The 27,285-nt window shown below is 44.9% G+C and overlaps 1 protein-coding gene across 2 annotated transcripts in view; it reads left to right on the top strand.

Annotated features, from left to right (window-relative positions):
- LOC124711671 (ribonuclease P protein subunit p29) overlaps positions 1 to 27,285 on the top strand; it is a 102,003-nt gene that overhangs the window by 55,364 nt on the left and 19,354 nt on the right. Inside the window, exons 4-5 of one of the 2 annotated variants that reach the window (XM_047241863.1) lie at positions 11,942 to 12,129; positions 20,987 to 21,160. In XM_047241863.1, the coding sequence (XP_047097819.1) occupies positions 11,942 to 12,129; positions 20,987 to 21,123 (325 nt within the window). In that variant the 3' untranslated portion in view covers positions 21,124 to 21,160. The remainder of the gene's footprint in view (positions 1 to 11,941; positions 12,130 to 20,986; positions 21,161 to 27,285) is intronic. The other variant, XM_047241864.1, reaches the window with a different exon arrangement.

Raw genomic sequence — 27,285 nt, 5'->3', positions numbered from 1 at the left:
GGAATGTTCCCCATAGGCCTGTTTCAACGTTTCAAAGGTCACACTTGTGGATTCCTCAAGTTTAACACAAAACTTGATAGCATAATGTTGCTCTACATTCCACTGTTCCATTTTTGTGATACACAACAGAAACACAATTTCACTGATGGTGCTCTCAAAAGTCACATGATAGGTGTATGGAGCTGAAACTTGGACTGAGAATCTGGTAGTTATAAAGACACTGGCATACTCAAGTAGAAAATCACTTGCCAGATGATCTGTAGTGTTATGAGTCTTATGACTTTTCTCACACACCTCGTAAACATGGCCTCGATCCCCCTGCGGATTCTGGGGGCAAGAATAGGCTCGTGGTATTTCTGCCTGTTGTAAGAGGTGACTAAAAGGAGTCTCAAATGTTTCGGCCCTTATGTGATGGTCCCGTCTTGGGTTTGACCACCATAATTCAAAATTATTCCAAAGAGCGAGCCAATTGGGGAAGGGCGCCTTACTTAGTGCACTGTGTTCATCGTGCATTGAGACCTTTAGCCAGCTTGTCCGTCGTTGCATTGCAGTCCCGCTCGCTCTCCATCTCTTGGGCGAGGATACATTCCTGGGTGCAATTTCTGCCATGCACTCTGCAGTGTCGTTTTCTGCACTGATGACAACCGTGGACCACTTTCCACCTAACATCCAGCACGGTAGCCAGTCAGTTGTGGTGGGGCGGTCATGTACCCTGTTGGTTGTAGCCCCCTGACAACACAGGGATCGCTCTACTGATGCCTGCGCCGTTAACTCCCCACGTATTCCAAGGAGTAGATGCCTATCTCCCTGGGTCATCTGGACTCCCAGCAATGGCCATCCTGCCAGGCGGCCCTTGATGTGGCTGGGTGGTGCCCTTGGGGAGGGCCCTTGGTTGGAGTAGGTGGCATCAGAGTGGATGACACGCAATAAAGCATGGCACATCATCTTGTGCTGGTGGCCAACCACCAGCAGTCTCTAAGTATTTAAGGGTTCACTTTAATGCAAACATGTATGACTCCAAATCGTTTCCCTCCCTGGCCATACCATGGGAGGAACGAAAGGCTATGAATGACAGTGAGACGTATTTGCCCTGGTATCTAGTCTGTAGGAGAGCTGAAGGGGAATCGTTTGTGTCCATGAAGCCACAGTTCTTTGAAGAGCAGTTAGAGGACAAGTTGAGGGCGGTGGAGGGATTGTCAAAAATGCAGTCTGGGTCAGTCTTGATAAAAACAGCATCCTCTGCCCAGTCACGGGCATTACTCCCTTGTAAGAAGCTGGGGGACGTTTCTGTTACTATCATGCCCCATAAAAGCTTAAATATGGTCCAGGGCATTATCTTCCACAGGGACCTTCTTTTACACTCCGATGACGAGCTGCGCGCCAACTTAGAGCGATGAGGTGTCCATTTCGTCTGGTGCGTCCATCGGGGCCTGAGGGATAATCAGGTTGCCATCAGTGTCTTCATCTTGGCCTTCGAGGGTGACACATTACCCGAAAAGGTGAAGATGATGGTCTACCGCTGTGATGTCAAGCCATATATCCCTCCCCCGATGCGGTGCTTCAAGTGTTAGAAGTTCGGCCATATGTCTTCCCACTGTGCTTCCAGCCTCATATGTCCCACCCCGATACTCCATGTGCCCCGCCTCCCATCTGTGTCAGCTGTGGAGAGCACCATCCCCCTTGTTTGCCGGACTGTAAAATTCTATAGAAGGAATGGAAAATAATGGAATAAAAGACCCTGGACCGAATGACCTACACTGAGGCTAAACGGAAATTTGAACGGCTTTATACCGTGCGCATGATGTCATCTTATGCCGCCACTGTCACGCCTGTTACAACTCCATCCGTTGCACTACATACAGTCAGCTCTTAGAGCCGAAGGACCACACCTGCCCCCTTGATGGTGGGGGGGCACTCCCCTCCCTGTTGTTCCCGCACCACCTACCTCGGGCCAGCATCCCCCTCAACCATCGGGGACACCAGTCCCCACTTCTAAGCTGGAGAAGCGTTAGTCTTCTTCGGCTTCTCTCGCTGGGAAGGGATCCCTTGGGTTACTCCCTTCCCAGGTTCCTACCAGTGGCATACCAGACACCCCCCAGGGGCTGAAGAAGCCCCAGGTAGCTGATCATAGGGCTTCACGGTCCTCTTCAGTCCCTCCAGCAAGGGCAACCAAAGGAAAAGCTTGAGAAATCGAAATCGAAGGCCCCTAAGAGCAAGGAAATTGTGGTGGCACCCACTCCACCACTACCTACAAGCTCTGCATCTGAGGATGTGATGGAGATTCTGGCATCAGCCGAGGACCTAGATTTCGCCGGTCCCTCAGACATGATGGATATCACTCCCGTCGGTACTCAGTCAGTGGCAGCAGGTGACCCAGTGGCGTAATCTGCCTCCTCGGTCCCTTCACGCCTTTCTCGGCCATGGACAGTGTAATCCTTCAGTGGAACTGCAGCAGTTTTTTCCGCCATCTTGCTGAGCTCTGACAACTTCTCAGTCTTCACCCTTTCCTCTGCATTGCTCTTCAGGAAACTGCCCTCCATGGCTATTGGGATTATTATAAGAACCGGGCAGCTTATGAGAGGGTATCTGGTGGCGTGTGCATCTACGTCCTTCACTCTCTTTACAGCGAGTCTGTCCCTCTACAAACACCTTTAGAGGCTGTCGTTGTTGGGGTGTGGACACCTCAGACTGTTATTGTGTGCAGTCTCTATCTTCCACCGGATGGTGATATCCCGCAGCATGTCCTGGCTGCACTGCCGCCACCTTTTCTGTTACTTGGTGACTTCGACGCCCATAACCATCTGTGGGGTGGATCAGTGGCAACAGGCTAAGGCAGCATCGTTGAGCAAGTATTGGCACAGCTTGACCTTTCTCTTTTAAATACTGGTGCTTTCACACATTTCAGTGTGGCGCATGGCACGTACTCAGCCATCGACCTTTCAATCTGCAGCCCTAGCCTATTACCATCTGTCCAATGGAGTGTGCATGATGACTTCTGCGGTAGTGACCACTTTCCGATCTTTCTGTCGCTGCCACAGCATCACTCTTCTGAGCGCCCCTCCAGATGGCCTATGAATAAGGCTGACTGGGACTTTTTCACCTCCATTGCCACCATTGAGCCTCTTTCCCATGACGCCATTGATGTGGTGGTTCACTTGGTCACCACCGGAATCATTTCTGCTGCAGAATCTGCAATTCCCTGTTCTTCTGGGTCCCCTCAGGAGGACTGTGCCTTGGTGGTCGCCCAAGATCGCTGAGGCGATTAAAGATCGCAGGCAGGCACTGCAGCGTCACAAGCGGCAATCCTCATTGGCACACCTCATCGCCTTTGAACGGCTCCGTGCGCGAGGCCGCTGCCTCATTCGCCATCGCAAGCAGGAGTACTGGGAAAGGTATGTCTCCACCATTGGCCTCCGTACCTCTCCATCACAGGTGTGGGCCAAGATTAGGCGACTCTATGGCTATCGGACCCCCGTAAGTTTACCTGCGCTTTCACTGAATGGAGCAGTCTTTACTGACTCCGACACAATTGCAAACCGCTTAGTGGAGCATTTTGGTCAGAGTTCCACACCCCTGCGAATTACCCACTGGCCTTCCACTCCCTGAAAGAATTTCGGAGCCTTTCATTTCACACGCGCCGCCCTGAATAGTACAGTGCTCCGTTCAGTGAGTGGGAATTCCAAAGTCCCCTAGCCGCTTGCCCTGATAAGGCTCCCGGGCCAGATCGCATGCACTGTCAGGTGTTCAAACACCTCTCGGTGGGCTGCCAACAACGCCTCCTCGACCTTTTCAACTGTATCTGGGTTGAGGGTGAGTTCCCGTCTCAATGGCATCGTAATCCCCTTGTTAAAACATGGCAAGAACCCACTGGAGGTGGACAGCTACCGCCCCATTAGCCTTACCAATGTTTTTTGCAAGTTGCTCGAACGCATGGTGAACCGGAAACTGAGTTGGCTACTTGAGTGTCACTTTGTTTCTTCCGCGTGCAAGTTGCGGTCTCCCATAGTTCCTCCCAAGTTCAGGATTATGGGGTACCGCAAGGATCTGTCTTAAGTGTCTGCCTCTTTTTAATTGCAATTAATGGGCTCGCTGCAGCAGTGGGAATGTTCGTCTCACCTTCCTTGTATGCTGACGATTTCTACCTATACTATAGCTCTACTGGCACAGCTGTTGAACGGCAGCTGCAGGGCGCTATCAGCAAGGCGCAGTCATGGGCTGTAGAGCATGGATTCCAGTTTTCGGCCACAAAGATCTGCGTTATGCATTTCTGCCGGCGACAGACTGTTCACCCTGAGCCACGGCTTTATCTTGACGGTGAACCTCTTGCTGTGGTAGAGACACATTGGTTTGTGGGATTGGTTTTTGATACCCGATTGACTTGGCTCCCTCATATTCGGCAATTTAAACAGACGTGCTGGCGGCATCTTAATCCTCTTCGTTGCTTGAGTCGCACCAGCTGGGGTGCCGATCGGTCTACCCTTCTACGGCTGTACCAGGCGTTAATTCAGTCCCGTCTAGATTGTGGGAGCCTGGCTTATGGTTCGGCATCCCCTTCTGCATTGCGTTTGCTGGACCCCATCCTTCACAGCGGGATCCGACTTGCCACTGGAGCTTTCCGGACAAGCCCTGTCAACAGCATGCTTGTAGAGGTAGGTGTCACTCCATTGCAGTTCCAGCCCCAATAATTACTGGCCGCTTATGCTACACAGGTTTGTAACTTGCCCAGGCATCCCAATTATCGTCTCCTGTTCTCTCAGTTGGTCGTCCATCTTCCGGAGTGGCGGCCCCGGTCAAGGTGTACGATCGCGATTCGAGTCAGAGCTCTTCTCTCGGGGTTTGAGAGTTTCCCTCTTCCACCTCTTTTCCAGGTCCCTCTGCGTGTACCCCCTTGGTGTGTGCCCCACCCATGCCTTCGGCTCGATTTGGCACAGGGCCCAAAGGACTCGGTTCCTCCTGAGGCCCTCCACCGCCGCTTTCTTTCACTGCTTGCCGCGTTCCAAGGCTCTGACATTGTCTATACTGACGGTTCAGTGGTTGCTGTTCGTGTCGGTTATGCTCTTACTCTAGATGATCATTACAAACAACACTCATTGCCGGCTGGCTGCAGTGCTTTCACTGCTGAGCTGGTCGCCATCTCTCCCACCCTACAGTATATCCGTTCCTGCTCAGGTGAGTCCTTCGTTATCTGTAGTGACCCCATGAGTGGTTTACGAGTTACCGACAAGTGTTTCCCTCACTCTCGTCTGATGATGGCTATCCAGGAGTCCCTCCATACTCTTGCCTGTTGCAGCCGCTCTGTGGTCTTTGTGTGGACTCTGGGTCATGTCGGCATCCCAGGAAATGAACGTGTTGACACGATGGCCAAACAGGCTGTCAGTGCACCAGCCTTGGAGATTGGCCTTTCAGAGAGTGACCTCAGGTCAGTTTTGCGGCAGAAGGTACTTCGCACCTGGGGTGAAGAATGGCACACCCTTCTTTCACGTTTGCGCTGCCTGATACGCTCCTTGCACTTTTATCAGATGACGTTGCAATGGCTGATTTAGTTTTGAGTTTTATTCTTGCAGGAGTTTTTTATCACTTGATCTAAGTGTTTGCCTTTTTTTGTGTCAAGTCTCGCTTCGTGCCTACGATTTTAGACTGGGGTTTTTAGTGCGTTTCTTGGTGGTTGGCTTTTCCTTTTTGCTTGTATGGTCAGCCAACCACTGTCACACTCAGTGTGATTTTAATTCCTTTTTTCTGCTCTCTGTCTATGTCTTTCTTGTCCTGTGTCGTCTCTTGTCATCCCCATTATTTCTTTTTATTATTTGTGGGTGTTTCAAGTTCATGGAAAAAGGGACCGATGGCCCTAGTAGTCTGGGCCCTTCAATCCCACAAACCAACTAACAAACACGACCTCGAGGATTTCCTTCAGTGCTGTTGACAAGTTGATTTGGGCCTCATTGTTGAACCCTGAGTGCCAATGATGAGTATAGAGGTGCCATCACTCAGGTAGAACGGGATCACAATGCAAAAGTTTTTGTTTACAGGACAGCTACAATAGTAGCAACCAATCTAAGAATGAACTTGATCACACTTTCTATTCTGTTCGCTATCATTGTATTTGTCTGCTACCTCAGGTGCCAGTTGCCACAGTCAGTTGCAGACAACACTTTTGGCTAGTAATGTAACAGCGTGATTCACTTTTGTTGTTTCTTTGTTTCTCTGCGTGGTGTGTTGATTTTACTCAATGGAATGCCCTAAACTAATTGCAGAAGAATGCAGGAAGGTGATATGACTGTTACCACCTGCTAAAAAAACTCAGTACTGCGTGTTAATCGGCAGCATAATCACCTCATCCTTTTGGCATTACCTGGCCCCCCCACTGGGGTTTGACCTCCATTACTAAATTTCTCTTCCGTAGTGTGAGCCATTTGGGGAAGACACTTTACCTAGTGTCTCCGACGTGTGCCCTCCTGAGCCCCCTGAACACACAGGGATCACACTTCTGATACCTGAGCTGTGACCTCCTCATGTAAGCCTAGGAGTGGTTGCTTGTCGTCCTGGAGCATCGGAACTCCCGGCAATGGCAATGGCCGGCGTGCCAGACAGCCCTTATTGTGGCTGGGTGGCACCCGTGGGTAGAGCCCTTGATCGGAGTGGGTTGTATCAGGGCGGATGCTATGCAAATTAAATGCATACGGGTCCAGAACTCTGGCTGTTCTTCTGCGGCTGTCTCTCTGCGTGGAACTGATTCTTTTAGTGCTGCTTCTCCTGCCCCTTTGGCCTTCCCTTCCATGGCTAACCCCTGGGAGGAGGGTCAGGCCCATCCGCTAGGGGCGAAACCTTTCCCCTGCTATCTAGTCTGCACCAGGACTGATGGGGATACTTTCACCAGTGTCAAACCTTTATTTTTTGTGGAACACATTGAAGACAAGTTTGGCAAAGTGGGCTCTCTCAGCAAGATGTGGTCAGGTTCGTTGTTGATCAAAACTGCTTCAGCTGCCAGTCTGCGGCCCTTCGTGCCTGTAGCCATCTTGGCACAATTCCTGTGTCCATTACCCCCACCAGTCTCTAAATATGGTTCAAGGTGTGATTTTTCACAGGGACTTCATCCTTCAAACTGATGAGGAACTTCGGGACAATCTCGGACGGCGGGGTGTTCACTTTGTTTGGCGTGTTCAGAAGGATCCGAAGGACAATCACATTGATACTGGTGCCTTTATCCTGGCCTTTGAAGGGGGTACCCTCCCTGAGAAAGTAAAGATTATGGTTTATCGATGTGATTTGAAGCCATACATCCCACCTGCTATGAGGTGTTTTAAGTGCTTGCATTTTGGACACGTCTTCCCACTGTTCACAGGCCCCTCTCTCTGGTGACTGTGGACGTCCACTCCGTGAGGGGAGTCCCTGTGTTCCCCCTCCTGTGTGTGTTAATTGTCATGGAAATCATTCTCCACATTCACCAGATTGCCCAGTATATAAGAAGGAAAAGAAGATACAGGAGTGTATGTCCCTTAATTGTTTAACCTACACTGAGGCTCGTAAGAAGTACGCACGTCTTCACCCTGAGTCCATGGCGTCTAGTTATGCTTTAGTTACATCTTCACCCCTTCCACCCCCTTCCTTACCTCAGTCCCGAACCACTCTCCTCTCCCCCTCCCCTGCGGCTCCCACACCCTCTCCTCCGGGCGCCAATCCCCCTCCCCAGCCAGAGAAGTGTCCCACTTCTTCAGCGCCTGCCGGTCAAGGGCGCCCCTCCTGGGATACCCCTTCCCGGCACCTTCCAGGCCAAATGTCTGCTGCCACGCGACGACTGCGAGAACCCAGTTTGTGGGCCCCTAGGTCGTCCGATCTCTTTCTGTTCCCGATCTTGCTGCAGCTGGTCCCTTTATGCCAGACAGCACTCCTTGATCTCAAAACAGAAAAGAAGAAGAGACGTAAGTCGCGGGACAAGGAGCCTCTGATGTCACCAGAGGTCTCATCCGCGGCTTCACAACCTGATTCTGCTCTGTTGTTTATGGATGTCGCCCCCACCTTGTTGGTGACAGGTGGTGACCCGGCGCCATGACTGGCTTTAGCCTGTTCAACCCCCACTTGAAATATCGTTCTGTGGTTATCCAGTGGAATTGTAATGGCTATTACCGTCACCTTCCGGAGTTGAAATCCCTTATTTCGTCTTACTCTGCAACTTGTGTGGTTCTACAGGAATCTCATTTTACTCATGATCACTCACCGCCCCTCTGTGGGTTCTGTGTTTTCTGTTGGCCCCCTGCAGACCTCTGGTGGCGTTTGTATGTCGGTCCATACAGACGTTGCTAGCACGTAGATTCTTCTTCAAACCACATTGGAAGCGGTTGCTGTTAGTGTCCACCTGGACTCTGAGGTAACGGTTTGCAATCTTTATCTCCCTCCTGACAGGACTCTTACACCTGCTGCCTTAACTGCCCTTCTTTAGCAATTTCCTCCTCCTCGGGGATTTTAATGCTCATCATCCCTTGTGGGGCAGTGCATTTCCATCTAGACGAGGTCTTCTCATAGACCAGTTCATTACAGACCATGACTTGTGCCTTCTTAATGATGGCTCCCCTACTCATTTCAGTGCTGGTCATGGTACCTTTTCTGCCATTGATCTTTCTCTTTCTTCTCCCTCCCTCCTCCCTTCATTACACTGGTCGCCACATGACAGCTTTTGTAATAGTGACCATTTCTCATTGATTCTCTCGCTCCCTTCCCACTCCCTGATGGACAGGTTACCTCGTTGGTCTTTCCAAAATGCCGCTTGGCCTCTATACATGGCACAGGTCGTGTTTTCTCCCTCTTTGTCAGATTGTATTGATGACATCCTCCGTGACATGTCTGACGTGATCATTCACGCTGCTGGCCTTGCTGTAAAGCACTCGTCTGGACCATTTTGCCACTGGCAAGTCCCGTGGTGGAGTACAGCCATTGCCATTGCCATCCGTGATCGCCGTCGAGCTTTGCAACACTTTAAGAGGCACCCATCTGTTGCCAACCTTATAACCTTTAAACGCCTTTGCGCTAAAGCCCGTTACTTAATCAAACAGAGCAAACGGATGTGTTGGGATCGCTTTTTTTCTTGCCTCGGTTCTACTGTCCGTATGTCATGGGTATGGGGTACACTTTGCTCTCTCCAAGGTTGCCATCGGGCAGTCCACCCTCCCAGGCCTTCACCTCCTGGATGACCTTTGCACGGACCCGGTGATTCTCACGGAACATCTTGTGACCCATTTTGCAACAGCATCAGCATCAGCCTCCTATCCGGCTGCTATCCTTCACCAGAAACAGTGGGCCGAAGCTTCCACCTTATGTTTTACCCCTTGTCAGTCAGAATCTTACAACAAACCTTTTACTGAATGGGAACTTCTTTCCGCACTTTCTTCTTCTCATGATACGGCCCCTAGCCCAGACTCCATCCATAACCAACTGATTCAACATCTCAGTGCTCCACAATGGCAAAATCTTCTCCGGGTGTTAAACCGTATTTGGCTCCAGGGTGACTTCCCTTCTCAGAGGAGGGATAGCCTCGTAGTTCCTCTCCTTAAGTCTGGTAATAACCCCCTGTTTGTCGAAAGCTATCAGCCAATTAGTCTGACAAATGTTGTTTGTAGGTTACTTGAACGGATGGTAGCCCGTCAGCTCAATTGGGTCCTCGAATCTCGGGATCTATTGTCCCCTTACCAGTGTGGCTTCGGAGAGGGATGGTGTCCGATCGATCATTTACTTCTCTTGGAATCCACAGTTCGGCAGGCTTTTTCCCAGCACTGCCATTTGGTTGCAGTATTTTTCAACCTTTGCAAGGCCTATGACACAGCTTGGCACCATCACATCTTACTTACACTTCATCAGTGGGGTCTTCGGGGCCCACTCCCGATTTTTATCCACCAGTTCCTGATCCATCGGTTGTTCAGGGTTCGAGTTGGTACTGTTTTTAGTTCTCCATGGACCCAGGAGAATGGCATCCCACAGGGTTCTGTATTGAGTGTACTTCTTTTGCTCATCGCTATCGATGGACTTGGGGCCTCTGTCAGTCCTTTGGTTGGCCCTGCTCTGTATGTGGATGATTTCTGCATTTGGGTTAGTTGCTCTTCAATGGCCTCTGCAGAGCGGCAGCTCCAGGGAGCTATACAGCGTGCCTATGCATGGACCCTCTCACACGGGTTTCAGTTCTCTCCTTTAAAATCGCGGGTGGTCCACTTCTGTCACCATACTACGAACCATCCTGATCCGGAGCTCTATCTCGATGCACAACAATTACCTGTGGTCCCATAGTTTCATTTCCTGGGTCTTCTTTTCGACAACAAGCTCACTTGGCTGCCTCATATCAGACTTCTGAATGTAGGATGTTTCCGTAAACTCAATGTCCTTCGCTTCCTTGCCCACACCTTTTGGGGGTGTGGACCGCTCCATCCTTCTCTCCCTTTATTGGGCTTTAGTGCTGCCTCGCTTGGACTATGGTTGTCAAGTTTATGGTTCGGCTGCTCCTTCCACACTGCACCTGCTGGATCTGGTCCACCATCGTGGTATCTGTTTGGCCACCGGTGCCTTCCCTACTAGCCCTGTTGATAGTCTCCTGGTTGAAGCTGGGATCCTCCCACCTTTCTGTTCAGCAGCCCCAGCTTCTGGTTTCTTATGCAATTGCTGTCCATTCCTTTCCCACTCATCCTTCCCATTCTGTCCTGTTCCCAGACCATGGACGTCACCCACCTGATTCCCGGCCTTGGGCGGATTTACCGGTTGGGCTCCGCCTGGCATCTCTTCACCATGATTTTCAGCTTCCTTCTTTGTCCTGTCTCCCACACTCCCTCCCCAACACTCCCCCTTGGTTAGTTCCTCGGCCCCGAATTCGGATGGATCTCCACCGAGGTCTGAAAGATTCCGTTTCCCCGATGGTCTTTCGTTGTTTCTTCCGCCAAATTTTATGGGAGTTTCCGGATGATGTTGTTTTTTACACTGATGGCTCTAAATCTCTCAATCGTGTGGGATATGCCTTCACGTCCTCTGTTGGCACGGAAAATCATCTTCTGCCACCTACATGTGGGGTTTTTACTGTGGAATTTATGGTAATTTCCCAAGCCCTTACCTTTATTAAACAGTCCCAACACAACTGCGTTTTGTTATGTACGAACTCAATGAGTGGCTATTGACCAGTGTTTTTCCCGCCATCCCCTGGTGTCGGCCATCCATGACCATCTCGCTGATCTTCCCCGTGCTGCTTGTTCCGTTGACTTCCTTTGGGTCCCTGGCCATGTGGGTATCCCAGGTAATGAGCTTACTGATTGTTTGGCTGGGGGGAGCAGTCCCTTAGCCCCCATTCTCTGTAACCCCTCCTGCAGTGGATTTACGGCTTCACATCAAATCCCACTTCTCACAATCATGGGCCAACTCTTGGGAGGCTACCTCCCTGTCTAATAAATCCCATATATATTTTATCCGCTAGCAATTTTCATTCTAAAATAATTTTATGACACTCTAGTAAATAATTTGTCTTGTAGTTCACGATAAAATATCTCCCCCCCCCCCCCCTCTCTCTCTCTCTCTCTCTCTCTCTCTCTCTCTCTCTCTCTCTTTCTTTTGGGGTTGGGAGGGGGGGGGGGGGGGTGGAAGGTATTATGGAAAAACTTATGTTTAAACAGTAATCTGTGTTTGTGAATCATTAGTCGCAAACAAGAAGAGAAATGAATAATCTTTGAAATAGAATATGACTTCTATATCTGCGGAAGAAAAATGTTACTGATATATTTTGCAGGGGTAAATAGTCAACTGTAAACTGAAACAAAATGCTTTAAAATCAAATTTAAAGGTTTTTGGTTGGAAAGGATTGAGTTTAGAGGGATGAGGACCATTCTGATGCCCTTCTTTAATCACATACAATTCATTATCTTTTTAAGCATTTATTCATGTGCTATGTGTTGCAATAATCAGAGTGCTGTGTTTTCTTCAGCTTTACTGCAGAACCAACAGACAAGCACTGGGACCATGTTTCAAGACTGCTCATGAAAGCCGATTATCATGGATGTCTTTTGACAGTCACTCGTTCTCGATGTCCAAGCCTTGTTGGCAAGCAGGGTCTGGTTGTGCTGGAGACAAAGAACACATTCCAGCTTGTAACAGTTGAAAACAGACTATTAAGTAAGTATTCACCATATCGTCACTTCATAAATCAAAACTAACTAACTCTCTCTCTCTCTCTCTCTCTCTTTCTGTGTGTGTGTGTGTGTGTGTGTGTGTGTGTGTGTAAAGTGATCTTCCAGTACACATATTACATTGTGGATTTTCCATCAGATTAGTTAAGTACAGTAATCTGTCATCATATTGACTTTTGTTTTAAAAATAATCTGTACATAGGAAATATTATTTCACTTTCTACATTGGTTCCATCGGTATTGCTGTGCTCTTACCAGATAACAAGTTGGAAAGTTATATGTTCGAATTCACTATACATTGATAAAAGAGCATTTCAGTATTTATGGAGGAAATGGTTCTAACTTCGCTGCCTCCAAATGCTTTCAGTATCCTGACAGGTATACACTTCTGTCAGCATCACATGAATACCGGTAAAAAGTGTACTGTTTGTTTATTATTAGTAATTATTTAGTCCTAAAGTAAGACTTTTCAGTATGCCCACCAATGAACATTGCAATGTGGAGGCAGATTAACTGTCATGAGCAGAGTAGTTCGAAAACCTGTCAAGGCTTCACATAGTAGGGGTGGACCTGTTGATGAAACTGTTTATTGGCGAGCAGCAGTTAGCAGAGTGGGAAGTGCTCACACTGACCTTAACCACCATGGGGTTCACCTTGCACTTTGTGTCAAGTGTTGTTGTTGTCGCTTAGTCATTAACCACCCATGCCAGCTGCTTGCCGAGTTTCTTGCCATCCATGTCTCTATGTAGGTTTGGGCGCTCTGCTTTCTTTAGATAGACTCACACAGTGAGTTCGTTTCAGCTAACAGGATTTTGTTCCCTGGATGTTATTGAGCAACTGTCGACTCCTGAAGTACCTGCACCAACAGTGTTAGAGTAGTGGCGCTGTCACCCCTGAGCAGATACTGAAGACTGCAGCATACTTTTGCTCCTCGTATTTACTGAGTTTGCTCTCATCCACGTAATAGCAATGTTACATTAACATTGCATTTACAATAAAGAGAATCTTGGTAGTTATTATTTGCCAGATTATCTCGGTGATACCAGAGAAGTAACTCGGTGTTTGACTATGTTTGACACATTCGAGATATTTATTGTAAAGCCAATAAATTAAATCCACAGATGTCAGAAGTGTCTTGCTCACCATTACACAAATATTGGTGGCAATATTTTTTTCATGATGTTACAGATTGTTGCTGATTTACAGTAGAGCTGGGGCTGTGAATATAGATAATACGTTTTGCTTAAGGGTATACATTCTCTGTAACACATCATCAGGAATAATGAACAGTGCAACAGATTTTAGATTCATCACATGGCTATACATTTTAGAGTCTGCAATAATGGTCACAAATTTTAGGTGTGACAGGGTGATCATCTTCCTTAGAATGCAGATTAGCAGTGGGGTGCTGTAAACAAACAAACAAATGCACGTAATCTGAAGTAGTTTTCTGTTGTTTGTTGGCAATGGATGTTGACATATATATCAGGACCCATTTCGTCACATCTAAAAAATCTCCTACATTTGAATATGTCCACTTCTTGTCCATGTTGTTGTCCAGCATTGAATTGGAGTATGGTTTGCTGGCAATGCCCATTGTCATAGAATCTACCAGCCGCATATTTTCCCAAACCAGAAACTCATGGCACAACCTTACTTTGTGGCATGTGAAAAACTTAGTGTATACAAAGCCTTGGAGATGGAATGTCCCCTCTCAGGTAAACACAATCTGACAGTGATCAAATGCAGTGATACCACTTCTCATTTATACCAAAACAAAGATTGTGCATTTTATTAGTTTTGAGATACAGCAAGAATGAAAACAGTCTAAAAAAAAAAAACAACAAACAAATTGTAATAAATAACTGAATTCTCATAAACATTTTACTCAGATGATGCTATGGGGATCAGATTAGGAAATGAGACGCTTAAAGTAGTAAATGAGTCATGTTATTTGGGCAGAAAAATAACTGATGATGGCTAAAGTAGAGAGGATATAAAATGCAGACTGGCAGTGGCAAGAAGATCATTCCTGACTAAGAGAAATCTGTCAACATCAAATATAGATGTAAGTGTTAGAAAGTCTTTTCTGTAGGTATCTGTCTGGAGTGTAACCATGTATGGAAGTGAAGCATGGACAATAAACAGTTTAAACAACAAGAGAATAGAAGCTTTTGAAATGAGGTGCTACAGAAGAATGCTGAAGGTTAGATGGGCTGATCGCGTATGTAACGAGGAGGTACTGAATGGAATTGGGGAGACAAGAAATTTGTGGCTCAATGTAACCAAAAAAAGGGTTCAATTGATAGGACACATTCTTAGACACCAAGGGATCATCAATTTAGTATTGGAGGGAAGTATGGGGGGTAAAAATCGTAGAGGGAGACCAAGAGGTGAATACAGTAAGCAGATTCAGAAAGATATAGTTTGCAGTAGTTATTTGGAGATGAAGAGCCTTGCACAGGATAGAGTAGTATGGAGAGTTGCATCAAACCAGTGAAGATCACAACAACAACATTAACATTTTGTTTTTAAATTTATTATTACAGCATCTGTTCCTTCAAACATACATGCATGTCTAAAGGAACAAACTTTTATGATAATCTGCAGCTGTAGTAATATTACATAATTTCATCAGTTGTGAATACTTTTGACACCTGTTGTATTAGGCATGGTAGTCCTACCTGTTGTAATTTGTACCAGGCCGGAACTCTAATCCAGGTTTCCGCTTATTGCAAGTGGTTGCCTTAACCATCTCGGCTATCCAAGCACCCTTCCAGGACCAATCCAAACGTCCATATGCCACAGTGTGTATCCCCCCATAGCTTGCAGCTTACCCAGTCCGGCACAGATTTTCACGTCTCACCAATAGGTATGATTTCGATGCTTAATAAAGCTGATGATACGAGAATATTTGTAATTTCAACAAAATTTCATAATCCTTTTAAATGTTGTTGTATCCTACAGTTCAGTTTGTATGGAAGCAAATCTCATCAACTGCTGTGGCTGTAGAGAAACTGAGTAATGCCCCCTCTAAAATGAGGAAAACAGTGCCCCTTTTTGCATGATACCACTCTGAACTACAGTGTTAGAGTATAAATCTGTATCTACATCAGACTTTTGACTATTAAATTACACTATCTTCCAAGTGACAGCTTGCCACATAAGACATTTGTACTGTACTTGTTAGGTACTATAACATCCATCATAATAATAAATTATCCCACATATCCTGCCATTGTTAATGTTTCTGTTGTTCTACCTGCCCTGTGTATTCTAGCTGAGGCACATATTCTTACTTCTTCATTGGTAAAACAAAGACTATCAGCAGTCACTTCAAATGAATGATTGTAAATAAATTGCCTACACCAACGACACCTTGTATCTAATCGTCAGATATCATAAGCATCTGTATCACAATATGGATCATTGTCATAATAATAATAGTAATAATAATAATAATAATAATAATAATAATAATAACCACTATTGCACAGTTCCAGTTTTCTGGATGCTGTTAATGAGCCTCTTCCACTTCCTTCTGTCCATGTATAACTTGTCATGGAGAAAATAATCCATTTCCTTCCTCTGGCAGTGAGACCATCCTTGGTCACAGCCATCCAGTGTGTACTGGGTCTTCCTACAGGTTGCTTTCCTTCCACCTCTCTTTCCAAATTTGTTTAGGTTTGTTCTTGCAGGCTCAAACCCCATTATGTGCCCATACGGCCATAGTATGGAGCTGCTTATCCTTGATTTCAGCTTTTGTCCTCATCTCCTCATTCCTTAACGTAACCCATCTTGGTCTTCTGGGTGGTGGATCTAAGGAATTTCAGATGTCAGGTCAGGAGCATTCATGCTACCATATGTGACAGTTCACATTTCAAGTTGGGACTGTCAGGCCAAGTGTTGGGCAGCTAGTACCACACCTGACCAACCAAGGGAGAACCAATGGCTGTGAATGGAAGAGTTCTCATTTTGTGGGCTGACAAAGCCTGAGTGTAGGAAATACCACTCAAAAATCAACTGTCTCACAGATACTGCAGGGGACTGGTAAAGGCTGAGGGAGTAAACCCCAAAAGAAAATCTTTGGTTTTGTCAGACTTAGCAAGTCAGTAAGAGAGACCATTTGTTAGCTGCTTCAAAACATACAAGAGCCTTGGAACATGGTTGATGTGGCATGTATTTCCCGACACCAGATATTCTGAACTCTAAGAGTTGAGACATATTTGTCAAACATCTTCTGAGCCTGTCTGTCATATCTTCATTTACATTAGTCTCCTTTTACTTGCCTTCCATTTGCCATACTTTAAATAATATTTGGCTTCTCTCTCTCTCTCTCTCTCTCTCTCTCTCTCTCTCTCACTCTCTCTTGTTTCGTGTGTGTGATGTGTCTTCATGTGGCGTACCATTGTTTCATTTTGTTTTCATATTTTTGTTTCAATTTTTTGCATGTTTATTTGAAGGGTGTTCAATTAGTAATGCCAGACTTTTTTTTCTGAAAGCATGTTGGTTTTATTCAGGATTCCAATACACCATATGACTCCCCACTTCATTACAAAACACTGTTTATCAACATTAGCTCCATTCAATGCAATGGCCATATGTCACCTTACTGAGATGGTCTGTATGCCCACATAGTACCACTCTACTGGTTGACATCACAATCATCTTGCTGCATCAGTAACCTACCCATCATCCGCGTACTGCTTCCTGTGGGGTGCACACTTCATTGGGCCAAACATATGGAAGTTGGAAGGTGCGAGATCATGGCTAGAAGTTGGATGAGGGAAGAACGGTCCAGTGAGCTTCTTTCTGGTACAGACTTATGTGAGGCCTTGCACTGTCATGGAAGAGTAGAAGTTCATTTGAATTTTTGTGGTGACAAACATGTTGAAGTCATTTCTTCAGTTGCCTGAGGATAGTAGAGTTAATTGTTGCGCCATGAGAGGACTTCAAACAGAATAAACCCTTCAGAATCCCAGATGACAGTTGGCATGACTTACGTGGTTAAGGGTGCGGCTTTGAACTTTTTCTTTGGAGGAGAGGTGGTGTGGCACTACTCCATGGATTGCTGTTTTGCTTCAAGTTCAAAGTGGTGAACCCAAAAAATTGTCACAGTCAGCCTCATAACGTGCAAGTAATTCTGTGCAGATGATCCTTCATTGCTCTTTATGGTGTTCTGTTAGATGGTGGAAACCCAGTGGGCACACACCTTTGAGTACCCCAACTGGTGGATGATTGTGTCAGCACTACCAACAGAGATGCCCAGTTGACCAGCAAGGTATTAGATTGTGATCCTTTGCAACAACGAATGAGAGTGTCCACAAGTTTTAACATTGCAGGAGTCGCAAATGTGTGCAGCTGGCTGGCATGCAGGAGAAGAGATAGGAGTGCTTGACCTTATTGAGATGACAGATGCCTTGCTCAACAATTTACTGTGCTTACGTTCATTTCCAGGCCTCCAAAGATATTCTGCAAGCGCCTATGAATATCTGCAATGCTCTGATATTCCACCAAAAGAAACTCAGTGACGACACACTGCTTGAAATGCACCTCCCTTAGACACCATTTTGAAGGCTACATACAGTGCCACCTCCTACTATAGGGGGTGAAGCAGGACTATTTCATAATGTCCCACAGCAAATTCTGGATTTTTTCAACTGAAATTAGCTGAAAAAAAGAAAATATATTGTGCATTACTTATTGAATGCCCCTCATAATTTTACATGACCCTCCTTTCTAGCTTCTGCTTTACCAATTCGTATTTTGTATTTCCTTGCCTTTTACTTTTATTTGCATTCTTTTTCAATTCTATTGTAATTAAGCTGTCAAGTTAGAATTATTTACTATATAAGGACAGGGTGTATATGACCCGGGAGCAAACCGGGAAACACCCGGGAATTTTTTAGAATTCCGGGAATGTTTCATTGTTTAGTTACCAGTTAAATTTTTGTAATTTTGACTGGTAAGAACTAATATTCTAGCGAAGGATATTACTGTATCCCACTTCTGCAGAATAATACTGCAGCAAAAAAAACGAAAATAAAACTCAAGTCACAAAGGAAATCCGCCATATACAACAACAAAATGTGCTCATACAAGTTAACCAAAGTGTGTCAAAGGCTTTAGGAAGAATATGCAGTGCTTCCTAACAACAAATTGCCTACGATGAGTGTGACGTGACAGCTGTTTTTACATTAGATTCATTTGAGCAGTTGCGGGCTGTATGCGCATGCGCAGTTGAGTTGCGTCTGAGTAGTACCTTCCCCCGCTTCTGGCTACAGAAGTGTGGCTGGGTGCCACTATCTAGTATTGTCCCGGTTCGGAAATATCGTAGATCCGGGGCTGATTCACAGAGCATTCTGAGTTGTAGTGGGGAGGTGGGTAGTTTCCACGTGACCTTTGTTTACATTTAGCGATTTTGCTGTTTCCTCTTCGTTTATTGCTCTCACATTAAATGAAAACAAAACGAATTTCTGTGGTCAGGAGCTACCAAATGAATTAAAATACGATCGCATAATTACGGAAGGCTAAAATATGTTGTTAGTTACAGGTTTTATTTCCACCTTTCTGACAGTCAAGCATTAATCGCCTTGCAGAACAATGAAGTTATTTTTGTCGGTTTGCTAAAGAGATTTGGCTTTTATTAGTCTTTTGCGTTGAGGCAGTCAATTTATTTGAAACGAAGCATTTAATTTCACACTGTTGGCTAGTTTCAACTGTACGCTGCATTTCAAGTGCACGTTTTCCATCTTCTAGCTCGTATGGCATTATGCCATAATAAAGAACCAAACATGAGATAATGCAGTACTGGTACTCAAGAAAATTTACATCCGAATCTGGACATACGATTGTGCACTTTAAGGCGAATTATGCATTTTAGTATGGTTCACGAAATTCCGATGCACTTGAAGTATCCTTTGATGTCTTGTTTCTTTTATGTCATAATGCAAGATCTTTTAATGTTTTATACATACGAACATGCGGGCTTCCTGAGTCATCGTAGCTGTGCAGGCGCAGTGACGCCTGTTATCTGGCGCCCTCTGGCAAAGGCTGAAACGAATGTTGGTTTGAAAAGTATTACTTTCAAAGTAAATTTCCTTTTACATAAGACGAACTATGTGCGAGAATGTACGATGAATATCTTAAATCACAGAGCGTTTGACTCTCATTTAAAAACCAACTCTATGAGGACAACCATCTAGAAGAATTTCGAGCCCAGAAGATCAGACATTTACTGGCATATTTGTGTGATGTATCTTAAAGTTTAACATGCGCAAAAAGATCAGCATTATATGTGAAAGCTTAGCTTCTCTTGCAGCCTATTAATCTTCGTGACCAGTATTATTTGTGAAAGCTTTGTTTTTCTTGTAGCAACACTATGTATATTAATTTAAACCAGTAACTTTTCTTTTTTGTGTGTTCACACTACTTAAAGAGTCATCTTGCTATTGGTTAATTACATCACATGTCCTATGCTGTCATCAGCTGGCGAGATCACGTGACATGAGATATGGCTTACAAAAGCGCGTCGCAATCTCGATTTCATTGCTTCGGAAATTAACATGCAGTGTTTGGTGGAATTCGAATTTATACCTCCTTAACACGAAAAATGCAGCGTACACGTTGCTGCACATTAAAAATCTTTCCAAAACGTGATTTCCCCCCCCCCGGGTTTCGTTTTCAAAAGTGCTGGCAAATTCTATGTCTGTGTAGAAAACCCTAAACATTCTAAGGATTCATAAGTTTTACAGTGCCGAGGAAAAGTATACTATCACTTAACACGGAAAAAGTATATTTTGAACTGGGGAATTTTTTTTTTTTCTTGTCCATGTATACACCCTGAAGTATCATTATTAAAGTTAGCAGGTACTTTGACTCTTGAACTGTAGTCTGTGATAACTTCCTAATTATTTCCTTTCTTATGTGTCTCTCACTTCCCAGATTTGAAGCACCTTTTCTTTCTGTACTTATATGTGCGTATACCCTTTCCCTCATATTCTGCTCTTAATTAGTGTGGTAAATTTCCCAAAGCTAAGTGTTTACCTGTATTTTTAAATTAAGGTGTCTACCAGCGATGGATCTGTAGTTGTGAAGTTCAAGCTCCTCTCGCAAATTTTATTAGAAAATTGTATCAGTATTGTTTACAAGAATCTTCTCTTCTTTTTCAAACAACAGAAATTAGTAAGAAATGGAAGAGTTGAATGTATTGGTAAAATTAATGTGTAATTGCAATGAAAATTCAAGAAAATAAACATTTTACATCTATACTTAAGTCAGTCAGTGCCTGGAGAGAGGGGAGGGAGAGAGAGAGAGAGAGAGAGAGAGAGAGGAGAGAGAGAGAGAGAGAGAGAGAGAGAGAGACAGGTGGTCATAGAAGATCTGTGTTACATCTATTCAAATGCTCAATAACAGAGTAAACTGGAGTTACCAAATCAGAAAATCACTTTTATTGATCCAACCAGCAAATTAACAATGAGGGGTTGCTGTGCCTGCCAGCCTGGATGTGGTTTTTATGTAGTTTCCCAGGCTGATTCCATGTTGTACCTCAGATACATGCTACACAAACATTTAGAACACTTTCTCGCACTTACACAATTTAATCTATATGGAGACAGATTGGAGTACACTGCTTTTGTCCTTTTTTTGGGGGGGGGGGGGGGGGTTAATAGGAGACTGATAACTTTAAGTGTTTGGTCTCCTTAAATGCTTAACCTGCACAGCAACTTTTATTCATCTAACTAGACGGTGGTTTGTTTTATGTGTTGTCAATAAATTACTCAATATTAGATTGATATATGAATATATATGTATATAAAACAATTTCATTCTTCTTTTTGTAGTTGTGCCAAAGATGAACAGTATATTTACGTTCACTTTGTCATCATTTACTTTTACCATATATGGGAAGCACTTTTGCATCAGGCCTAGTGAACGAAGCGCAAAGAAAATAAAATCATTCTTGTTGCCAGATCTATAGTTGGGTGCAAAACTCATCATACTTCAGCCATGCATGAGTAAGTATTCTTTTTAATTGTTCAAATATGACATTTTGGCTCAAAGAATTTACTTTCAGCAACTGATTATATAGTTATTGCTTTCCCCGTTTAGTTAGTTCTGTTTTAATTTCTCTCTATTTGTGCAAGACCTCTTTACTGTAACTTTCAACTGAATTTTACTTACAGGCATAAAATGTTATGCAAAGTATAGTAATGAAATAAAGACTCTGCACCACTTGATATAGACAGTTCTTACACTAGAGATAATATGCAATTACTGTTGTGCTGCCATTTGTATATCATTGTCTATTTAGAGAGCTGTGGATTGCTACACTCAACTATATTACTAATCGAATAACAAAATTCATTGTGCTGGTTACAGATTGCCTAGTTAACAGCTTTCATGGGCGGCAAAAATTTGATTTTCAGTGTTGCATGCAACTACTGACCCAATTTAAAAATTTAAAATTATGGCATAATCTCCTCATTCACAGGCATAATCTTATGTTAAAGTTTTAGTACAACAAGACAAGTATTACAATTAGAAAACCCTTGTGGGTCCGGGGTTAGAATAGGCCCTAGGTATTCCTGCCTGTCGTAAGAGGTGACTAAAAGAAGTCTCACACGTTTTGGCCCTATAAGTTCAGGTCCCATTTTATGGTTTGACCTGCCACTTTCAAAATTCTACAGAAGTGCGGCTCATATGGGGAAGAATACCTTAAATGGTGCACAAGTTATCCATAGTGCCCGTAGCTTCGAACTCCTGAACCTCTTCTCGTCATGGCTAAGCACCTCCACCTGCAATTCAAGTATTTGGGTGAGGACACTTTCTGGGGTATGTCATTTTCTCCTGTTGTCCTCGTTTGCCTGCATGACAATATGGATTTCTCTGTGCCCAATATCCAGCATGGTAGGCAGTCCGTTGTGGTGGGGCCGTCGTGTACCCATTTCATGGTAGCCCCCTGACAACACAGGGATCACACTGCTGATGCCTGAGCTGCAAACTCCCCACGTATGCCAAGAAGTAGATGCCCATTTTCGTGGGGCACCCAGACTCCCGACAGTGACCATCATGCCAGGTAGCCTTCGCTGTGGCTGGGTGGCACCTGCGGGGAGAGCCCTTGATCGGAGTGGTGGTATCAGTGCGGATGACTCGCAATGAAGCAGATGAAGTCATCTCTTGCTGCTGATTGAACGACGCCAGCAGTCTCTAAGAAGAGCAAGAACAAATATGATGCAGACAGATATGACCCTAAATCGTTTTCCTCCATCGGTTCACCTTGGGAGGAACGTAGGACTATAGAAAGAAGAGAGCCATATTCACCTCGGTCTTTAGTCTGTAGCAGAATGGCTGGGGACTCCTTTCTACCTATGGAGCCTCAATTTTTTGTTGAACATCTTGAGGATAAGCTTGGGGAAGTGAAAGTACTGTTCAAGATGAGACATCCCTAGTCCAATCCCAGACATTACTGGTTTATGTTCAGCTGGGTGATATTCCTGTTTCCGTCACTCCCCATAAAAGCCTCAACATAGTCGAGGGGATTATTTTCCATCGCGACTTCCTTTTGCAGTCTGATGACGAGCTCCACGCCAATCTAGAACGGCAGGGTGTTCATTTCATCCGGAATGTTTACAGGGGACCCAAAGACAATAGGGTTGCTACTGGTGCCTTCATCTTGACTTTTGAGGGTGGTTCATTGCCTGAAAAGGTCAAGGTGATGGTTTACCACTGTGGCATTAAACCATACATGCCTCCCCCTATGCGGTACTTTAAGTTCTGGAAATTCGGGCACATGTCTTCTCACTGCACTTGCAGTGCCACATGTCAAGACTGCAGACGTCCACTGCATCCAGATACTCCACATGCGCCTCCTCCCACTTGTATCAGCTGTGGAGAGCACCAGTTCCCTGCTCGCCAGACTGCACAGAACTCCAAAAGAAATGGAAAATTATGGAGTACAAGACTCTGGACCGGTTGACTTACCAAGAGGATAAATGTAAAATTGAAAGATTATACCCCATTTGGTTTACGTCCACATATGCTGCAGCAACTTCAGTATCACTGTTACAAGTGCCAGTAGTTTCACATTCTGTGCCACGAACAGTGGTCCCTCTGGGCCACCAGAATACATCCACCCCCTTGGTGGTAGGGGGCAAATCTTCTGTTGCTCCCAAAGCACTTACTTTGGAAGCAATGCCCCCCCCCCCCTCTTCCCAAATGTCTGGGACATTGGTCCCCTCTCTCCAGCTGGACAAGCAAAAGCGTCCTCCATCACCTCTTGTGCGGAAGGTGGGGAAGGAGTCTCTTGGGACCCTCTCTTCCAAGGTCTCCATTAATGCCACAGCGGACACTAACCAGTGGCTAAATGAGCCAAAAGCTGCTAGACAAAGAGCTTCATGGTCTTCCTCCTGGCGTGAAGCTACTTTGGAGATGTCCTCTCAACAAGCTCTAAAGGGAAGCAAGAGGGCAAGCAATCCAAGAAGAAGACTGCTAAGAAACAGGACCTTCCACAGCCCCCAACACCACCACTCCCTACCAGTTCATCCCTACTGAGGATGAAGTGGAGATCTTTGTGCACCCTGAGGACCTGGATTTCACTGATGCATCATCCACAATAGGAATGATTACCAATACTCAGTCAGTGGCAGCAGGTGACCCTGAGGTGTAACCTGCCTCCTTGTGCACTTCATGCCTTCCCAATCTCACAATAACGTCACCCTCTAGTGGAATTGCGGCAGTTTTTTCCACCATCTGACTGAGCTACAGCAACTGTTAAGCTTTACAGCTGCTTTCTTCGTTGCCCTCCAGGAAACCTGGTTCCTTGCAGTGCGAACCCCTGCCCTCCGTGGCTATAGGGGATATTACAAGAACCGTAGAGAATATAATAGAGCATCAAGTGGAGATTATGTCTATGTCCTGAACTCAGTATGTAGTGAACCTGTGCCCCTTCAAACTACTCTTGAAGCTTTGGCTGTCAGGATAGGGATGACACAGGAAATAACCATCTGCAGCGTATATCTTCCTCCAGATAGTGCAGTACGCCTGAATGTATTGGCTGAACTGATTCACTAAATCCCTAAACCTTTCCTAATTTTGGGTGATTTTAACGCCCAGAACCCCTGGTGGGATGGCACCATGCTTACTGGCCGAGGTAGAGATGTCGAAAATTTACTGTCTCAACTCGACCTCTGCCTCTTAAATTTTGGGGCCCCCACATATTTCTGTGTGGTGTGCATGGTACTTACTCGGGCATTCACTTATCACTTTGCAGCCCAGGACTTCTCTTATCTGTCCACTGAAGAGCCCACAATGACTTGTGTGGTAGTGACCACTTCCCCATCTTCCTGTCACTCCCCTGGCACCATGCCCACAGACGCCTACCCAGATGGGCTTTAAATAAGGCAGACTGGAAAGCTTTCACCTCTGCTGTCACCATTGTATCTCCCCCACATGGTAACATCGATGTTGTGGTTGAGCGAGTCACCAGGATGATCATTTCGCCAGCAGAAAATGTGATCCCTTGTTCCTTAGGGTGTCCCCAGGGACAGTCAGTACCTTGGTAGTTGGCAGAAATCACTGAGGCAATTAAAGAGTGTCGGCAAACTCTACAGTGACATAAGCGGCGCCCTTCCCTGGGGCACCAAATAGCTTTTAAACGGCTCTGTGCCTGCTTTCGCCAGCATATAGAAAGATGGAAACAGGAGTGTTGGGAGAGGTGTGCCGTGGCCATTGGGTGCCATACGTTACCTTCCCAATTCTGGACGAAGATCAGATGTGTTTTTGGGCACCAGACCCCGACATATGTCCCTGGCATTAACATCAATGGCGTGTTATCTGCCGATGCAAAGCCATTGCCGACCACTTTGCCAACCACTTTGCTGAGCACTATGCTCAAGCCTCTGCATCGGAGAATTAACCCTCAGCCTTTCGAACCCTCAGACAGCGGATGGAAGGGAAGCTCCTCTCATTCACTGAAAGTTCACAGTGAACCCTATAATGCTCCATTTACAGCACCTTTACACACTGCCCCAAAACAGCTCCTGGGCCATATTGGATCCACAGTCAGAGGATTAAACATCTCTCGTCGGACTACAAGCGACACCTCCTCATCATCTTCAATTGTATCTGGTGTGATGGCGCCTTTCCATCACAGTGACGGGAGAGCTCCATCATTCCAGTGCTGAAACCCGGTAAACACCCACTTGATGTGGATAGCTATCAGCCCATCAGCCTCACCAGTGTTCTTCACGGGGCCTACTGGCTCCATGTCAGGGCAGTTTCCACCACTGATAGTCTTGTGTTTCTCAAGTCTGCAATCTGAACGGCCTTTTGCAGGTGCCTACACCTGATTGCTGTCTTTATCGATTTACAGAAAGTGTATGAGACAACCTGGCAACATCACATCCTTGCCACTTTATATGAGTGGGGTCTCTGGGGCCCACTCCAGATTTTCATCCAAAATTTCCTGTCGCTCCATACTTTCAAAGACCAAGTTGGTGCCGCCCATAGTTTTCTCCTGTGTCCTGATTATTCCATTATTTCTCCAAATTTATACTAATTACCTTCAAACCGGATATTAATTTCGAAAACTTGCCATTTCAGTTTTTTTCCAGTGGTTGGAATTCATTTGCTCATTAGTCGATTTTAATTGCTTTACATGTTAAAGTTTACAGAAATCATACAAAGTTGCTGGCAACCTGTATGTCAGCAGTTACTCGTTCTCTTTCAGTGTTTCCATTTGTGTTTTTATAGCCGTTGCATAGCTTTGTGATGCCATAGAGAGAGACTCAGATCAGTTGTCTTTGATTTAAATAAAAATGTGCTGGGCCCTTTTGGTGATTCATATCTAACGAATCTCCAGACTTTTTTTTTTTTTTTTTTTTTTTTTTTTTTTTTTTTTTTTTTTTTTTTGGCGCATTTGGTAGTAATGTTGCCATAGTTTACATTTCTGCATTTACTGCATGCGTGTTGGAAAGGCACGAATGCCACTCTAATCCTTGCGTACATGCCGGTGCGTATGTATCAGCATTGGGGGTGGGGGTGCGCTATGTTGCATATATGCTGCATCAGTGTCCACAAATGGAAACTTTTTGATCTTCTCCTTACATTTTACACATTAACTCATTTGTAAAGTAATGAGAAGTTTGAAGCTAAATAGTGATTAAAATATTTTTTTAAGTAATTGAAAGAACCTCTTGCTACAAATTGTTCTGGTACTTACAAATACTTGCTGCTGCTTTGCAATATATGTTTTCCCTTGTGTGCTTCATTCTAAAGAACCACTCTTTTTATGAATGCAGTGCCAAAGTCTGACATCAGATGGGAGAATGATAGGTGATATGAATTTTAAAAAAAACTATTCTTGGTGCAAATAAAGGGTATAAGGGATATATATGTGTATATTGTGATCATTGGTGCCTTAATATCTACCCACTTCTGTGTGTTAGTTGTTTTCCTCTGCATCTAACAGTCCTGAAAACACGTAACATCTGACATTTTCTGCACGGTCATAACTGCATCACTAAGTTTACTACACCTGTCACTATAGACTTACCATTTTTTGCCCACACGTCAGCACCTGACCTGCTGCCCAGGGGAAAATAAGCATTAATGGCATTGCTCTTGCCACATATACTTGGAAGTACTAACCAACCTAAAAACATACTACTACTGATAGTTATAATTATTAGTCTGCATATGAAGTAAATACTGATGTAATGTTGTTCAGTACACTATTCTCAGTTACGAGTAAAAGTATCTGCACTTATACCCCTAACACGCTGTATGTGTTACATGTACTGTGCCAGAATATTCAACTCACTTCTCTCTGGGCTTAAATACCTAAGGAAAAGGAAATTCTGTTCCAAAACTGAGTTTGTGAATGAGCTTACAAAGTTACTTTTATAAACTGTTTCATAGTTTTCAAGTGCTAAAATAACTATAGTGAACACAATGTCAAAATCATTTCATCATTGTGTAGTTTGTATTTAATATTGCACTGATAGATGATTTTGTGTATCCAGACATTTCAGTATGCTGTATGTAAAAGGGAATACAGACATCTAAACATCAGATGTCAAGAAGAGCAAACTGTAAAAGGAGGAATGTCTGGGAAGCAATGCAAGGCTGCAGAATCATGCAT

The sequence above is a fragment of the Schistocerca piceifrons genome, chromosome 8 (assembly GCF_021461385.2).
Source record: "Schistocerca piceifrons isolate TAMUIC-IGC-003096 chromosome 8, iqSchPice1.1, whole genome shotgun sequence".
In the NCBI taxonomy this organism is placed as follows: domain Eukaryota; kingdom Metazoa; phylum Arthropoda; class Insecta; order Orthoptera; family Acrididae; genus Schistocerca; species Schistocerca piceifrons.
Note: the sequence above shows the minus strand (reverse complement) of the source record. Positions and strands in the feature narration are given on the sequence as shown.